The 19220-nt window shown below is 43.2% G+C and overlaps 1 protein-coding gene across 5 annotated transcripts in view; it reads right to left on the bottom strand.

Annotated features, from left to right (window-relative positions):
* RGL1 (ral guanine nucleotide dissociation stimulator like 1) overlaps positions 1 to 19220 on the bottom strand; it is a 246472-nt gene that overhangs the window by 35839 nt on the left and 191413 nt on the right. For all 5 annotated transcript variants that reach the window (XM_027610452.2, XM_027610454.2, XM_027610455.2 and 2 more), the window contains 4 exons: positions 11479 to 11663; positions 6580 to 6704; positions 4972 to 5187; positions 1382 to 1485 (listed from right to left, as the gene is read on the bottom strand). In XM_027610452.2, the coding sequence (XP_027466253.1) occupies positions 1382 to 1485; positions 4972 to 5187; positions 6580 to 6704; positions 11479 to 11663 (630 nt within the window). The remainder of the gene's footprint in view (positions 1 to 1381; positions 1486 to 4971; positions 5188 to 6579; positions 6705 to 11478; positions 11664 to 19220) is intronic.

The raw sequence follows: 19220 nt of genomic DNA, 5'->3' as shown, positions 1-19220 counted from the left end.
CCTAAGGAGTAAGTGGTGATCAAAAAAATTTCACTGGACTTTGGAAAGCCCATCTACCAGGTTTTCTCCTGGTAGATAACAGTGTTGTAAACAGAGCATGAGCTTTGGCGTCTCCAAGTGCCTATGGCTTCTCCGGCTCTGTAACACCAGGCATTACGATCAGCCACTTCGATTTTTTTCTACTGACTCATCAAAGCCTTATGTAATAAATAATTTGACTTCCCCCAAGTAGCCTTTCTTCTGATTGGGAATAGGAGCCCACTGGTATGTGTGAGTACTCTGGCACTTATTTTTCAGCATAAACTTACGAAATTCTGGTATACCGATCTGGGTCTCTTGCAAGTTTGGATAGTGTCGGTCCCTTAGGGCTTAATCAGCTCTAAGTAAACTGATGAAACCGAATGCCTAGACCTTCCACTCCTAAGGACTAAAGCCACCAATCCCACAAAGGCAGGCCTGCCTGGGGAGCCAGCTGGCTCCCCTCCTGGCTGAAACTGACTATACCGCATACAGTATAGACTGTAAACAGTTTACACATTCTTCCCCGATACAGCCTGACTTTTTGATTAAAGCTCAAACCCAGGTAGACCTGTTGAATGTAATTGGCCTAGTGTGTAGCCATGACACATTCCCCAGCTTCTAAATCTGTACTGATAGGGAACCAGAGCTGCCTCCTCATTCACCTTTCCCTCCTCTGCAAAAAGTTCTCTGGTCTACAAGGGAAGCTCTGGAACTAGGGGAAGAAAGAGAGTAAAATAATAAGGACAATAAATTGTTAACTGTTCCAAAGCTTCCACCAAGAAGTATGAAAAACAATATAAAATGAAAACAGTATAAAAAAATACAAAATGAAAAACTATATGAAATGTGGCCAGTTGATAACTTTAGTCAGGTGCCTAGGAAGGAACACTTGGCGGTTTTGAATATCACTCAGATGGCTTTTAACACGCTGAAACAGAAGCGAACTGAATAGATTCTTGCTGAACAGCAAGAACTAATGTCCTATCTACGCACACGATCCCTCACATCTTGGCACAGCTTAGGGCTTTGGAATGTGGCTGAGAAATAACCAGAAGGAATAGCAAACTGCTATAACTTCATCACTCCACAAACTTACCCCTCGGAATCTAGATCATAAGCACATCCTTAAAATCATCCCCAAAGCCAATAACTTGGCTTCGACACACTTTGTCTGTGGCAGCCCCTCTCAAAACTCATTAATGATTCCATGTAAAGAGCACCCTGCCTGGGACACACAGAGGCTTTCAAACACGTTTCTCTAGTTATGTAATATGAGCTTTGAAGGCAAGGACCCGCACCCTTGATACAGCGACCAGTCGCCCCAGCCAAAGAAAGCAGGGCAGGACACTTGGGAACTTACTTGGGGACGGCGGCCCAGGTCTTTTTTAACCTATAGATGGAATTGGACTGCAGTGCAGAAATGATGGCCCTCAAGGAGGAAAAATTCTTCAGGATCCTACATTCCTGTGCGGAGAGTGATTAAAACATAAAAGGCATTTAAATCTCAATAATACAGTGAGCTGGTGGTTTCCTGTTTTAGAGGTACCACAGCTGCTATGAATTCTTACCACTAAATAGGCAGCTGTATAAATACTGAACATCAAAAAGTGGCTCCTTACTCCCACCCCAGTCACTGAAACACTTTATAGGTTTTGGCACCATATGCTTGTTTTTCTCCCTTTAATATATTTTTTGCGTTGTTGTTACAGTTTTATGGTTTCCAGCTTTCCCAGTAAAACATGAATGGAGGTGAGTCTGCAGTGCTGTGCTCGGAAGAGCAAGTTTGCTTCTGCAGAAAGCACACAGATGCCCTAAAAACACACGTGAACCATCACTGTATCCTTCAGACAGCCTCTGTGAGGTCAGGTGGTATCGAACGTCTCATGGCCAACCTTTGCCCAGAGAGGTGTATATAACTTGGCAATAAAAACTCACCACGAGTTGAACTTTGGCTTTTATGCTCTTTGCCAAGAGGGAATATTTTTATACACATTCGTTTGGTTTCAAATTGGCTTGGGCCACGATCATAAACATTCAGAAACACCTTGGTTCCCTCGGTGTTTCCAAAATAACTTGGGCTTTTAAAATAAAATTTGCTTTGGCAGCATTTGAGAAAACAAAATAGAAAGAGAACAGGAAATATTCTGGATGGCATTTTCTGGGTAAGGAGAAAAGCTCTCTGATCCTGAAATTGAAGCTACCGCACGGAGTCTACAGCCTCAGCAGCCAGTGACCCTGGAGTCAACATCCTGCTGATGAATGGCGGGGACAGTGGAACAGTAAGGGAGAGAGCCCCAGTCTTGGCAACATGGGGAGAGTGGGCTATGCCTTATGTCAAAGGAGATGTTTCAATATACAGGCATTTGGGAGTGTAATATATCCACTGAGTACACTGTGTGAGCACGGGTTTGGCTTTGTGCAGAACATCTGAAGCAAGAGATGCCAGGGTGGTTGGGCATAAATGCACATTGCTTCTAAGGTCACTTCATGAAGTCATGCTAATCCTGAATAGGAAGGAAAAACAGCCCTCTCTAACTTAGCTTGCCAAAATCTGGCTACTTAAAACTATGCCAAACAAACAAACAAACCTCCAAACATTTTTTTCTTAGAGTCAGTGCCAAAGTATTTTACAAAAGTCATGCCCACTCTTTTTAAATTTCTCAATGCTCTCCCCTTACTTGAGAAGAGCGAGCAAGCGAGAAAGAGAGAGAGAGCACTCTGAAATAAGGTCAGTCTGGAAACCCAAGCCCACGAGAGCATGGTTCAACAAAGGTTCAGAATCCAAAAGTCATGTTCCAAAAATCAAGAAACTTGCAATAAATAAAGGAACTCAGGCACAGATACTTCATACAAATTGTAATAGACATATGGAACACATTATCCAGAAAGAGGCTTCAGTTAAGGGTTTAAAGGAGTACAAGAGACATTTGGCCCCATTTCCAGAAAGGGAGGTATCTTCCAGGAGATGCAAAAGTAAAATAAAAACATAGCAGCCAGGCCAGTCCAAGATAATATGATCACATTAGGTCACAAACATTTTCTGTGCAAAATTTTTATCGTTTTTCAAATATCCTCTCGATAGAAATTAACTGTGATTAATGCAGGAAAAGTAAAATAAATCTTGGCAGGAAACCACCTATGAGTTTCATTATTTTATTAAATTACTCCACACAATTTCAAGGGACACGACATGCTCAATATTAGGAAACTACATTGCCAAGAACAAGGACCCCTGGCTTTTAAGCATGTGCTATGGGATTTGGAATAGACCTCAAATTGTTCAACTTGTATTTCTTATTATCACATAAATGCACAATTTATATTTAATTCGGACCAAAAGTCATGGTTTGAGCCACATCGTCAAACACACAAATGCTGTATTCTCGCTATAGATTTTCTAAGCAGATGAATGGATTAAAGGATATAGCATTTATGGCAAAAAATATATATTTTTTTCTTATCATTTTAAGAAGACAGAAATTCCATGCTCTGTTCCACTCTATCAGAACTTCTTTTGTAGCTCTTGAGAAATAAGCTCAATTCAGAATAGGAGAAATCTAAGTTGTAAGATAGTATTTTCCTACTTTTTTATATACTAAAACATCTGTGGTAACAGACCACCTAACAATTCAAAATAAGGCAAATTTCCTAGCACAATTATGGCCCTGCTCTTTAATTAAAGACAACAAAAGAGAATGTTAAAGAGAGGGAGAGAGGGAGAGAGAGAGAAGAGTGTGTGTGTGAAAATTTAAGCACTATGCCCTGAACATGAGGGCTTAATGAAAGAAATACACATTAGCATAGAAAGCAAAATGGGTTTTGGTTGAGGGCTGACCCATATAAACCAGAACACTGACTAATAAGAGATTTACATAATACTTATGTTTCAAAGTCGTTAATTACATAGCTCTTGCTGATGTAATTTCTTCTGCCTACAAAAAAAAAAAATCTTACCCAATCTTCAAATACCAAAAATTATATCTAGTATTCAAAGCTAAATCCAAATGTCATCCTATCTGTGAAGCCTTCCTTGACCCCCCCAGTCAGAAGTGAGTTCTCCCTCCTCCACAGCTGTAGCTTATCTCATGGGGCCCCACTCCTCTTTTGCTTCAGCTGAGATCATTCCAGTCTATCTTAACTTTCTTATTTGACTATAGGCTCCTGTAAGACCACATTGATTGTGCTTATCCTAATGATGTCCCCAAAGTACATAAAACTGTAGCTCACGTGCATTTAAGAGCTCATGAATTACCTGGTGACCAAGTGACTGAATACTGTTCACCTTTTCTGAATCATGAAGATGCTGATTAGTGAAGGTCATACAGTATGTAAGCGGCTGACCCAAGAGACCAGACTGACACTCAGCAGAATGTAACCAGGCCTAGAAATAAACTCTGTCCCTCCAACTTCGGATAGAAGGCCCTCCTGATAAGCCCCAGATCAATGTGAAATCTGTGCATCTCAGTCCTTTGGAAAAGAGATTCAGGATTCTGAGAACGTACCAGCTCTTTCTATCGGTAGAAGATATAATGCTTCCGGGTGCTGGAAGGGTACTTAGGTAGGTAATCATTCTGCATTGAAGAGTAGTCTAACACTCAGACTATCATCAAGTTCTATTTACTGAACATGGGCACAACTGACTCAGTTTGTGAAAATAAGGGGAAAAGCAGATGGATGTCCTACCCTGGAGACACAGCAGTGTGCAGGCCCATGAGCAGAAAGAAGTGTGCAAGGGACCAACTTTCTTTAAAGAGCAAAAATAAGCTAAGTTAAAAAGGCAATTTTTCTTCTTACTTTGGAGGAACAACAATAACAGCAACAAAAACCCAGTGGTCCCTCACATATGGTCATTTGATTGCCTTGCAAAACGCATAGACCCCTTTAAACAGAGAGATGGAGTGGTCTCCAATATCTACTAAATACAAAGAATATTTTTAAAAAGACAATTACATGAGCAATGTTAATCCACTTCTCAATGACTTTGGCTCTCTGCTGAGTTTTGAGTTCTTTGCCCCCCAGGATGGTACTGACAACGCATTTGGTGAGCGTGTTAAACTGAGAGATGGTAGCACGGATCGTAGGAGCCAAATGTTTGTTTTCCTTCTTATCCCTTCGAGACCAAATGCAGCCCAGGCAGTGGTGAGGCACTACTTTCTTGAATAGTTGCTAGAACAAAAGAGAAACGGACTTTCAGGACACAGACATTTCATATGGCAAAGCACATCATCTGGGTCATCTGTGAATTAGTATTTTGTAAATGGACAAACAACCCTTTTCTACTTGACTTGCCTCATCGTGTCTATTTCAATGGACAAAAGTAAATAATTAATATGTTAACTGGTCAGAAAAGCCCACATTTTCCTTCTAAATCTGCTCGACTGCACAAACGGAACACAATGACCAAAAGAAAATTTTAAATGACCGACCACATTTTGACTTTTCTATCTCGAATGACAGGTACAAATCTATACAGTGGTCGAGAGGGTTTTGACCTCAGAATCATATCGAGGGTATGTTCTGGGCACTCACGATCATGAATTGAGTACAATGCATATGGATGCCCAGTGACCACCTGACGGGTGATCCAAAGAAGGACAGGGCATGTGGCGTTACCATCAATGTGTTCTACAGGATTTCTAAAATGAAGAAAGTAAGCATATAAAAGCCAATACCATTCAACGTCACAGAGTAAAAGGAAGAAAGGAAGTTACAGCCTGGTTTCCAGGTCTTTGCCTAAAAGTCATCACCAATGAGGTTTCCTATCTTTCTTTGATGCTGTCAATTGTGGAACAAAATCAAAGCAAATTCGCTGACCAAATCTGATTCTCATCTGTATGACAATTCAATACAAGGGTTTGTATGAAAGAGAACATCAGGATTTACTTTACATAGACTCTCTGATTTGCTTCTGATAATTTATTTGCATGCTCCCTAGATGGAAACTCTGTCACTTTCTATGCTGCTTTCTTCAAAGTGGTAAGTACAGAAGAGCTAAAACCATCATGATAATTTATAATAGCCCTCTTTTCTTTAACTGGTATTTACCAGCTAACATTGCGCTAAGACACGTGACCAATGTCGTCAACTATGCATGGCTAACAAACATATTCAAAAGTACAGGAAACACACATAGACATGAACTGCCAGAGTCACATGTGGATTCAGTGAACTTATTTTATCCTAATTTATACTTTGACCGCTTTACAACCTTCCAAATAAACAGTTCAGATCTTGAAATATTTATGAGTCTGCAGGGAGAGAAATACCCATGGAACAGGGTGGATTTTGTTTCATGAGAATTAGAATTCTTATTTCCCTCTGCGTATGGAGTGCCAAGGAAAAAGCACCTTCACCCAGAATTGCAAGAAGAGCTTGGGCCTGAATTATTCAGATGATTGATTCAAGTCACATCTTCATTCTGCATTTACAGGCACGGCCTCTCTCAAGGATCACAAAAGACTTAAATCACACACCCCCACTGGCCTCCCCAGGCCACCAGTACTGTCAGTCCCCACATTTTAAGTGGAAGCCCATCTAGGGCACAGAGAGAAGACCTACTGCATCCATATAGGTCAGCTGCTCTGCCACGAGATCCTCTGGGAAGCACGTGAATTCTGCAGGCCCTCCACCTTCCAGTTCCTCTTCCTCTTCCAGGCTGAAGAAGATGGTGCTAGGAAACCCATCTGTTCACAGATGGAAAAAAAAATAGCATTTTGGTGCCACTGTTTATGATCTTGTTAGTAGAGTTAAACTGCACTTCCTTCATTTAGAAAGAAGAGGGCTAACCCTTCAGAAAACCCACAGGGGGAAATGCTAAGCACAATGAATCTGAGTGAAATGGAGGTCTGCTTAATCTCTGTACGTTCTTTATTAAGTTCAGAGGCCTCATGTTATCCCTTTGATAAGCCAGATTCTTAGGCCAGGGACACAGCCAGATGAGGCAAAGTCTAGAGAAGCAAAGTTGGGCTACATTCTGGGGGTTTCCCTCATCTTGGGCTCTCTCATACTCTCTGCTCAGCTTAAGGACTCATCAAGCCACTTCCTAAGCCCCAACTATGCAATTCGTAATTACTGGCCAATTATAACCAGAAGCCTGGAAAGACCGGGCATAAAAGCAGGCCAGGCTTTGGGGCGTAGAATGGGCCATGTTGGTGTCAGAAATGCTGATGAAGTCCTCAGAATTCTAAGACAGTTCTTAGAATTCTCAAGATGTTTGGAGTAGCTTTCAGTTTCCCACCTAAAGTTATGTGTGAAGCAGAACAGCCTGAAACTAAATTCACCTGAGCCTTATTATAGATAAGGTCCTCAATTCGGCAATTACACAGGACACAGACTGAAGAAGTGAGGAAAAAAATCACTATAATAACTATTTGGATTCCAAATCAAAAGCTGAAGGACTCAGCCCATGGATTAGGAACTCCAGACTCCATTCTGAAAGACTATTTAACTGGATGAAGTCGAACTTGAACCCCAGCCTCCCTTCCCTGGAACCTTTCCTGATTCCTGGGTGGTTTTCCAACCTCATCCCCCACCTCATCCCCTTCACACTCCTTGCTCTCCTGTCAAATCTGTTCTCAAAAAAACAAAAACAAAAAACCCAGCTGCATGACTTATTTCACTTAGCATAATCTCCTCCAGTCCCATCCATGTTGATATAAAAGTTGGGTATTTATCCTTTCTGATGGCTGAGTACTCTTCCATTGTATATATGGACCACATCTTCTTTATCCATTCATCTGTTGAAGGGCATCTCGGCTCTTTCCATAGTTTGGCTATTGCAGACATTGCTGCTATGAACATTGGGGTGCATATGACCCTTCTTTTCACTACATCTGTGTCTTTGGGGTAAATACCCAGTAGTGCAGTTGCTGGGTCATAGGGTAGCTCTATTTTTAATTTTTTGAGGAACCTCCACACTGTTTTCCAAAGTGGCTGTACCAACTTGCATTCCCACTAACAGTGTAAGAGGGTTCCCCTTTCTCCACAACCTCTCCAAAATTTGTTGTTTCTTGCCTTGTCAATTTTTGCTATTCTAACTGGTGCAAGGTATCTCAATGTGATTTTGATTTGAATTTCCCTGATGGCTAATGATGATGAACATTTTTTCATGTGTCTGTCAGCCATTTGTATGTTTTCTTTTGAGAAGTGTCTCTTCATGTGTCTTCTGCCCATTTTTTGACTTGATTATGTTTTGGGTGTTGAGTTTGAGAAGTTCTTTATAGATCTTGGAAATCAGCGCTTTGCTTGTAGTGTTATTTGCAAATATCTTCTCCCATTCTATGGGTTGCCTCTTTGTTTTATTAACTGTTTCCTTTGCTGTGCAGAAGCTTTTTATCTTCATGAAGTCACAAAAGTTCATTTTTGCTTTTGTTTCACTAGCCTTTGGAGATGTATCTTGAAAGAAGTTGCTGTGGCCAATGTCAAAGAGGTTACTGCCTATGTTCTCCTCTAGGATTTTGATGGATTCCTGTCTCACATTGAGGTCTTTCATCCATTTTGAGTTTATCTTTGTGTATGGTTTTAGAGAATGGCCAAGTTTCATTCTTCTGTATATAGCTGTCCAATTCTCCCAGCACCATTTATTGAAGAGACTGTCTTTTTTCCACTGCATATTTTTTCCTGCTTTGTCGAAGATTATTTGACCATAGAGTTGAGGGTCCATATCTGGGCTCTCAATTATCATATGGTTTCACTTATTTGTGGCACATAAAGAATAGCATGGAGGACACTAGGAGAAGGGAGGGGAAAATGAAGGGGGGGGAATCGGAGGGGGAGACGAACCATGAGAGACTGTGGACTCTGAGAGACAAACTGAGGGTTCTAGAGGGGAGGTGGGTAGGGGGATGAGTTAGCCTGGTGATGGGTATTAAGGAGGGCACGTTCTGCATGGAGCACTGGGTGTTATACGAAAACAATGAATCATGGATCACCACATCAAAAACTAATGATGTATTGTATGGTGACTAACATAACATAATAAAATAAAATTTAAAAAAAATCTAGCTGCATTCAGTTATATCTTATCTTGGCAGAAATGTAAATCAGTGTGTTACTACTCCTGCAGGATATTTACATTTTAAGCTTTTTCTCTTTTTCTTTGTAGAAGAAGACTTTTACACATCCTGGGTCAAGTTGGGGGTGGCCTTTTCTTTTTCTTGGTTTCCCAGGGGAAAGGGGTGCTGAGAGTGGACATTACATCACTCCCCCTATCAGAGCACCACGTGGGGACTTGCCAACTCCGGGGTTAGGCATGGGATTTAAGGGTGCCCCCCCGCAACAATCCCCTCCCTACCACAGGCAAGCTGAAGATGCTGATGCTAGCGGGCTTGGGTTATGACTGGAGGAGGTAGGAGGAATCACTGCCTGTCTCCAGAGTCTGAAACACAAACAGGCACGAGCTCAGGAGAGCTAAAACCCTATGACTTCACCATCCTGCCTCCAAGCAACTCTGGGGGTACTCTTCAATTCAGTGGAGGATGAAGAAATTTGAAATCCCAAACAAAGCTCCAGAATGGGCCTCCCATCCCTCTTGTTAGCTACTATGTCAATCTATCCCAGTAGCTCTGGAATGCAGAGGCTGACCCACTTCAGCCAAAGAGGATGTGTGGTAAGGTCAGATCCTCTCACTCAGCCAACAAACACTCACAGTGACCCATATGTGCCCAGGATGTTGCTGTGGGTGAAGATTACGTGGTCCTGTCTCTCCGGGGCCTAAGCCATGCCTTCACTGTTTCTGCTTTTGGCTCCTTCCCAGAGGTAAGGGAAGTAAAAACTCGAAGCAAAATTTTACTATTGGAAAACAATGTAGGTGAACTTTTGCTTTTGCCAGCATGAAATTGGGCAAAACACGCCCATGAGAACCAAGCTCCTAAAAGTCCTTTTTCAATAACGACCCCTGGACTTCATAAACAGAGAGTTTAGAGCTTTCTTGATTAAAATTTTCCAAACTCAGGAAAAATCCATTTTCGAGCACTGCCTAAAAGCCTTTCCAAAGTCAGGCAATCTCCCTCTCCCCTGCCTCAGCCTGCCAAATGAGCTCTGCCTTCCAGTCGCTGGGTCGGAAACAATGAACGACTGGTCCCACCGGTTCCCCAATTAGGCCCGGAGCCAGGGGCAGCCCCAGTGGGGAGAGCTGGGCTCTCACACAGCATTTTCCACTCCGGCTCAGAGACAGGCGGGGAGGCCCTGAAGGGAGTGGAGGTCCGGCAGCTGGAGGAGTGCCCTTGGTATTCCAACATTCCCGGCAGATGAAGTCATCTGAGATACAGAGTACTTGGCAGTCGGCTTCTCAGGATGCGATTGCATGTTCCCCCGGCTCTGATCCCCCAAACGTAAAACAATTCCACAGGTACTGTTTGGAATGTAAGGTTATTTTCTTTGGCACTGATACAGCTTCCCTTATCGGTCGTGAGGAACCGCTTCCTTTCCCTCACTGAGGAAATCGGGCGTCACTTCAGGGAAATGCCTGTCAAAAGCTCCAAGTGGGTCAGCCGCCATGGCAACCATCAGCCAGCAAGCCAGCGAGGGGATAAATCGTCAGGCTGAAAGCCTGTCCTAACCTCACTCTGACTTTCTTCAAAGATTTCAAGCGGCCCACGACCTGCAGTTGGTGGCCCTTCCTCTGTCCTTGAAAACAGGCAGTCAGTTCCTCCAATAGGAAAAAACAGCCACAGAAACTTCCTCTGACAAGACAAGGCCACTGGCGAGCTCAGTGACAGTAATGTCTTCCAGCTTGACAGAGAAACACCTTTTTGGGGCTTTTTGAACTTTTCTGAGGGCAGGAGCACAACTGGATTTAATTCTTTGCCTGCTCAATGGGGGTGGTGGTGAGGGGTTTCCATTCATTAGACAGAGGAGCCAGGAGACAGATAATAAAAAGCTAAATCAAGTTCAGCGTGGGACATGTTGACAAGAGAAGGTAAAAGATCCTCTTTATGGTATTAGAAGAAACTGAAGGAAATCACTTCGCTTCTCAGAGTCAGTTTCCTCTTCTATAAAGTGAGAGCACCAGACTAGGTGGTCTTAAAAATCTCCTTGGCTCTAGAAGGCTGAGGCTCTGTAATTAGCACTTTGATAAACTTTAGAATTTTTATCCACCACCAATCCCCTAGCAGCTTGTCTCTCTGAGACAAACCGAGGTCATTCATCAAGTATAGGGAGAACAGTCTGGGGCGGCTGGGTAGCTCTGTTGGTTAAACCTCCAACTCTTGGTTTTGGCTCAGGTCATGATCTCAGGGTCGTGAAATCGAGCCCCACGTCAGGCTGTGCGCTCAGTGAGGAGTCTGCTTGAGATTCTCTCTCCCTCTCCCCTTCCCTCCTGCACTCTCTCTCTCTCCCTCTCTCTCCAACAACTAAATAAATTTTAAAAAAAGAAAAAGTATAGGGAGAACCTATCTTCAACATGGAGCCTGCAGAATCAGAATCTAGCTTGTTCTCTGGAACCAAGCAAGTACTCACTGTCAGTTTCCACTTCTTGCTTGTGAAACTGCTCAAGAAGATTTTGTGCCCTTCTCTCTGGATCAGAGCCTGGCATCATCCGTTTGAGATAATCCAGCAGTTTCTGTAAGCAAGGGAAGTGAGGGGGCTCCCGGAAGTCCTCTGCACACTGGTCAAGCCAGGCCCTCAGGATGGAGGCGATGGCACTGAGAAATAGAAAGGGAGAGTCACTGCACCCAACTGGCTGTGGGGACTCAAAACAGGGCCTGGACACCATGGCCTCACCCAGAACACTCCACAGGACTTGGGGTCAACAGAGAATTCATTCCAAATTCCTGGCAATGTCAGTGAAGTTAAAGTGCTAGAAAACAAGCTGGTTACATTTTTATTGTTTTAAGTGGTGGCTGTATAGCACGGGAGAGACTGATAAGTTCCAAAAAGACAAAGGACCATCAACTTATCAACTTTGGAAAAACCCGCACAGGGGGGGAAAAAAGGGCACGTGGAAGAAGATTTAGTGAGTCCCGAAGCAACTTCAAAGCAATCTGTGACAGTGAGATTATGGGTTTCCAATTCTGGCTTCACTCAAATCAGAGACCACAAAATCAACTGGACCGACATTTTAGAAAATCACTGACAGTGGGCCCGAAATCGGTCTACTGACAGGAAGTACCTATGTTGGGAAAAGATAAAAGCACTGATTTAATTTTACAAAGATTCCCAGGGGTTCAGCCTAAGTGCCAAAAAACGTCCTCCCCCAATTATCCTTCTGCTTCTCGAATTACAAGAGGAGAATCTGTGGGAGAAACAGCACCTCTTAGAGAAGTAGGTCTTTGAAAGGTAAGGGAGAAAACATGGAGATGCAAAGCCCCCGTGGAGGGGATTCCCTCCGATGGCTCAGCAGGGTCTGTGTCAGGTGAGACAGGGGCCGGGGCACGAGGAGCCATGGCCACCACCCCCCCGCCCCCACGCTACTAATAACACGACTGTGCTGTCTTTAGGTGAGGGGCAGCCCCTCATCCAGGGGAAGCAACAGCTGACTGGCAAAAAGGATAAAAAGTCTTGAGTGCTGTGATTCTACGCTTCACCTTCAAAGAGGACGTGCTGGGCTGTGTCTGCCAGGAAGGACAGTACTTTGCCTCTTTACTGACCAGCCACCCCCATGGCTAAGGCAAATGCACTGATGCTGGCTGCAGGTGGTGGGGGCTATAAATTAATCCACATGTTAGTGACAGTGACGGGACACTTCGTATTAGCTGAAGACCCCACTGACCAAAATTTTTCAGCTGACAAAAAAATATGTTAGCACCTTTAGAAATGATCATTTAAGTATACTTCAAACAAATTGTTTACTTAGTTAACAAACTATAAAGAGACCACAAGGTAATATTATCCGTCGATGTGGACCTGCAGGCTGGGCTTTCGCAGGCATGTCTAAATTCTACACGTCCCAATTTCCTACCACGGAGCAAGACTACAATCCAGCCATACATACAACTAAAGCCAATTCAAGGCTTAACTTCTGGAAGTAGAGTGCAAACAAAAGAAAAATAAATTTACTGTTTTCACCGCTATGGATATTGTTGCTTTACCAATGAGGACATGAAGGTGTCTGGAACTTTAATATTTACATGCGTACGTCGGAAGTAGGTGACATAAAGCCATCAAATAAATGCTGGAATTTAAAGCCACAGAAATGATTAAAATATGCTCTAAATCTTTAGTACAGATTAAATAAATTAAATAAAAAGCCAAGCAAAAGTTTCCCTTCCTTCTAAAAAGTTCGAAGAAATTAATATGAGCTCTGGGATTAAATGAAAACCTAAGTGAAATGAACAGGCTTCTAGTCAGTGGACCTGCGATTCTTGGTTTGCCGTTGCTTCATCTGTTCCATGGATATGCCTGTGTCCCCCCGCCATTCATATGGTGAAACCCTCCCCCCCGCCAAAATTGATGGACTTCTACTTTCTGACAGCCCACACAAAGCATTCATTATTTCTCCTTTCTTCACAAAAAACAAGTATCATGAATTAAAGAAGAAAATGAAGTGGCATTCTGATATGTCATTTTTCTAAGGAATGGGACTATTTTCCTACGAATTCTTTCTCTTCTTGGCTGACAAGCACCGAGCCCAGAACCGGGTTAGGCACACAGGTGGGTTCATAACCTGGAAGGCAGGAAAACCTGACATTTGCCTCTGTCACATTGATTCTTACATACACTTTTGTCCTTCTCAAAAGAAGGGTGAATTGATTTCATGAGTAGAACTACTCATTTAATATTTAATACTTCAGTGAGAGGATACTCTTCCAACGATACTGATGGAAGAACAGTCATGGAGGGATGATAATGCACATCAATCAATAAAAGTAAAAAGAGCTTCCACCTAACAACAAGAACAGCAACGCAATGACCCTAGTGACTCCTCGGTTTCATGACTTGAAAGAAAACCGAGGCAGAAATCCAGAATCACAGGTAAAAGACAGATAGGAAAAGATATTAATATATCATTGCCTTCTTGGCCTCCCATAATTGTTAATTTTAAAATTACAAAGCTGATTCTTTATTGCAAAAAAGTAAATATTACAAATGTATACAAACTAAAACAGCAAAATACCTATGTCCTCTTCATTCTAATCCCATTTCCATGACTACCTATCAGCAGTTTGGAGTATATCCTTCTAGACTTTTCAACAGATATGTATATATACTTAAATAAGTATGCTATGTATGTATAAGCCAACATGGATTTTTTTTCCCCACTGAATAGTATGAAACCGACACCTCTCCATTGGAGATCTAACTTACTGTTTCCCAGAGTTACATATACTATTCCACTGCATGGACACACCATCATTAATGTAAGCATTCTTCTACTAGTGTGCAAATATTCAAGTTATTTTCATGTTCTCACAATCACAAACAATCACAAAATATGCATCCTTGTTTACATCTCTGAATACTTATGCATTTCTATGGGACACATTATTTAGAGCTTATTCTCATGGAAGTTGCAGCCTGGAAGGGCTAGGGGAGTTCTGAAGAGGGACTTGAGTCCAGATTCGACTTGCCTTTAGGTACACATTTCGTCCTCCTCAGTCTGATGTTTTTAACTAGCGCTGGTAATCTATTCCTTCTACCCTTTGTGACAGTGCCCTCCCCACAGCTTAGCCTAAGAGGACTTCGAAAGTTCACTATAGACCCAGACACTGACTTGGTTAGAAAAAGCAATTTCACAGAAAAGAGGAATGAAGCGGGGGAGGAAGAAGGAAGAGAAGAAGGGAAGGAAACACACAAACAGCACAACACAAGGCAGACACCTGCCCTCGTATCAGCAGGGTGGTTATCAGCATGCCAGGAAGGGAGGTTTTCTGGGAAGACCTGGACATGTGCCCAAAGCTCACGGTAGCTTTATGTTTACCAGTCCTGGGAGGAAACTTCCCGTTCCTGATAGGCTATAAAGCAGATAAAATGTGAAACATTTAATATTTCAAAAAGGAAAGCAACATCACAAATCATGGCAGCCAACAGGATTGCTGGCCAACGCCTTTCCATCTCACCCTTCATGGCTCCACCCCAAAGATGGAACTTATGTCCCAACCAGAACTGGTTGTTTGGGAGAATGTAAAGAACCTCCATACTGAAGGGAAATCTGGTTTAAAATCACAAACTTACAGGAAAGGTGCGACTATTAAGCTAGAGAAGCTACTTGGCTCTGCACCAGAACAAGGAAGGAGGATGAAGGAGGAAAACCAGCTGGGATGGGTCCCAGTTGTGCCACCTGTGAACAAAGGGAGTTGGCCAGGTCCCTCAACCTCTACTGACCCCCACCTGGAGGAGACACGCAGTAATACCTGCCTGCAGCTCCCTGACACCGTTCAGTGCTTTCACCCCACAGCATGGCAATACGGGCATTTCCAGGTTCCTACAGAGAAACCTAACTGTTGGCAGTCTTTTTTTTTTTTTTAAGATTTTATTTATTTATTCATGAGAGACAGAGAGAGAGAGAGAGAGAGGCAGAGGGAGAAGCAGGCTCCCAAGGAGCAGGGAGCCCAATGCGGGACTCGATCCCAGGACCCTGGGATCATGACCTGAGCCGAAGGCAGACGCTCAACCATCGGAGCCACCCAGGCGCCCTAACTGTTGGCGGTCTTAAAACTACTTGCCATAAATCACAAAAGGAAGGGACTGAAAAAGGTAAAAGGGCTCAGTGAAAATCAATCAGCACTCATGGACATCACTCAGAGAATCCTCTAACACAGAAAAGATGACATGGAATCCACACCGTGGTACACCACGTGTGGCCCCAGTCCTGCTGCAGGAAGAGTCATTGGAAACAGACTATGCACATGTGCGCACCCCCCCCCCCCGCCCCACGTAAGACAACCTTGTCGGGACAGATCAACTCAGGGACCCCAAACTCTAATACAAACCACAAGACGTGCTTCTTGAATGACTTGTGAAGACTGAAGAAGTACTTTGTGATACCGAGTGGAAAGATCGCGATTGTGACATAATCTAAACCCAGTAAGGAGGAAAGGCCATGAGCTCCTTTTCTGAAGTCATCTTTAATGCGTTACAGAGCAACACCCCCTCGGTCCCAAGTAAGCATGCTGGGTGGGTGGCCAGGGGCAGGAGCCCAAACTGATAGTCGAGGGGGTGACCAGGATTGCTTTTTCTACCTCAGGCAGTCCTGGCCACCCTCTCCAACCTACCACGATGGTCTGTAAGGGACAGGAAGACATGCTCAGACATCCATGCATGAAACTGAAGGACACAGCGTCTAAGGCTTTTACTTCTAAGGAAACAGACCCGTGGGGAGATTTAATTCACTAATTACACTCACAGTATTTGAGTGCACTTTGTTTTCCATATTCACAAAAACCACGTATGTGAACAACATCACAATAGGGAATCCCACAGAAGGATTTAGGAAACAATGGTCAGGTGAGATCTCAGGTACAAGGAAGAGTTACTGGGGTGAAGACTGTGGCAACAGCGTGAGCAAAGATCCTGAGGTGAGAGAGGGCAAAACAGTTTCAGGGGATGTACAGAAGACCTGTTTAAAGAACAGGAAGGGAGGGGAGGAATGCAGCACAGTGAGATTTGCTATACTCATTTCTCAGCCAAAGAGAAATCACACTTAGTAATACCTGGCTTCCTGGAAAATATGAGACAGATGCCTTTGCTGAGAGGGACAAGGAACCAGTACTGAGAGCCACCATGGGGACCTTCAGTGCAGAGTAACTGGGCTGCCTGAGGTGAGCGTCTAGGCTGCCAGGATGCTCAAACCACAGATTTTTAAATACATACAGGGATTTGAATGCACAGGTACTAAATCATATTAAAATCTCATTGGTAGTAAAATATTCTCTAATTGGTCAAAGGCTTAATAAATTTTCAAAATATGAAGTCATCTCTCCCATGATGTGTAACCTCCAAGCCAAGAAATAGGATTATTAGGACAAAAATAATAACTCTGTCCATTTAGAGCTCTTTTCTCTCCCCAGAAATCCGAGATAATTTATTGTTACTTAATAAGACATGGAACCATTTTTTTCAAAGGCAGCAAAATGTTTTTTTCTATGTTTGGATATTCTCCAAAAACTGGATCTTTTCCTACTATAGATAAAAGATAAGAAAATCCATGTGGAGGGTGGGCCTCTGAATCAACGTGGCAGGTGACAGCGCCAAGCCCTGAGGGTGGGAGCCAATGGCGCCTTGCTCTTCAGGGAAAGAAAGGAAAGTGACCTTGACACTGACTCTAAGCTAGACACCCCCCCTCCCGCCTTGTTCTCCTAGTCACTGAGGGGATTTTCCTTTTCAGAGAAGGCTGCCAGATAGAGGCTGCCTCGGAGACCCCTAGCAAGATGGTTTCCCTGACAAGAAAGAACAAAGGAAGGTACAGAGAATTTGTTTCCCTTTGTTTTTCTGAAAAAGCCTGGAAGAGACGGAAACGTGACTACCTGGACTTGTCAAGGTCATCTTGCAATGCTTTCTTGTATTTTCCATTGTGCATTTTTGGTGCAGAGGCTGAGCAGGGATTAGAAGGCTGGGAGGGAAAGTGAAAGAGGAATGCTGAGAGGCTCAGGGAAATCAAGGCAAACAGGGCCAGATTCAGAGCTAAGCAGCGGGCAAGTACAGGGCACAGAAGCCAGCGAGAGGCCAGGAGGCAGTGCAAGAGAAAAAGCTCCAAGGTGAGGAGGAGGAGAAGGAAGACTGTGATAGGGAGGACACCCAGAAATACCCAGTAAATATGGGTGGGGAAGGCCCCAGAGGAGGAGGAGAGGAGCCCGAAACCAATTATCCAAAGTCAGGAGTGTTTACACACCTGTCTTTTATTCCCAAACTAGATGTGCAGGCCCTGGCATCTGAAGGCAGATTTACAGAAACTGAAGAGAATTACTGTGTACAGACCTAACCCCGTATCACCAAACCTTACTCAGTGTGTCAGTGTCTGCGCTCCATTAGAAAAGGGAAAAAAAAAAACTAAGAGGGCTCTGAAATGCCTGCTTTTTCATGAGCAGCTCAGCCAATGTGGCTAAACAGTCTCTGGAGGGCCTAACGGGGGCCCCGGTTCGGTGGCTCATTAGCTGCGAGCTAGCCTCTGTATGCCTCAGCTTCCTCACCTATAAAATGGGTACAATAATGGATGCCTCCTCATAGGATCGTGAGGCCAAGAGCTAATTATGCGAAGTATTTAGAAGAGTTCCTAGGACATAGTGAGTCCTCAAAAAATATTAGCTATTTTTATTGTTTTAAAACAGAAGAATGGCAGTCTATTAGACTAAGGACTAGATAAGCACCATATTCTAGTTGATAAAGTTGTTTCCTACCGGGTACAAGTCAACAACTCTGATACTGCCATCCAAGTATCCTGAAACTGAACAACTAAGCAAATGCATGGCAGATGGTGGATGCCACTTTTCTCGCTGTTGCAGAGGGAATTTACAAATAAGCAAAGGGAACAGGCTAAAACCGTCTATGCGGTCATGGATTAGGGTTGGAGACATCAGTAGGAACTCGTGTTTAACATAATATTGATACAGATGGTTATACATAAATATTCCTAGATGTGTGTATTTACATAATTAGTGTAAACATAAATCTCCTAGCCCTATCAGCTGAGAGGGCTAAAAAGAAATGACATCCTAGCACCCAGATCCTGGTTTCCGATACTATTCTGCAATGAAAAGAACCAGGTCTCCTTGAAGAAATGGCTGATTCTAGGACTGGGGCAAGAAACATACAAGCTGAGCCTGGAGCACCTTTTCGTGCCAGAAGGTAAGAAGGGCTTGAACAACTGCACACACCCACAATTATAGAGATGCCTATCAAAGTGACATACGAGTCAATCAAAAGAGCTCCCAATGGCCCAAACTGGAACAATCTGAGCAACAAATAAACTAGCATTGTATTATGACCCACAGCATAAAAAAAATTTACTCACGGAGTCTAAACTGATAAAAATGTTTAAATAAATAAATGGGGGAAACAAATCTCCCATGCAGAAGTTTTCCAAATACATTGATTAGATACCTTACCCTCACAGAGGGGGAGAATAATCCCTACTCTTTAATTGGGGGTTATGCACTGTGACTTCCTTCCAAACAATATAGTATGGGAAGATGTTTTCCATGGAGAAATCTGAAAACTACTACTCCAGCCAGGTGATCAAGACCAATGACAGTCATAAATCATATTGATAGTATGGACCCTTGATAGCATGTGATGAGAATGACATTCTACCTCTGTAATAGTCC

Source organism: Zalophus californianus, chromosome 10 (genome assembly GCF_009762305.2).
Source record: "Zalophus californianus isolate mZalCal1 chromosome 10, mZalCal1.pri.v2, whole genome shotgun sequence".
Lineage (NCBI taxonomy): Eukaryota > Metazoa > Chordata > Mammalia > Carnivora > Otariidae > Zalophus > Zalophus californianus.
Note: the sequence above shows the minus strand (reverse complement) of the source record. Positions and strands in the feature narration are given on the sequence as shown.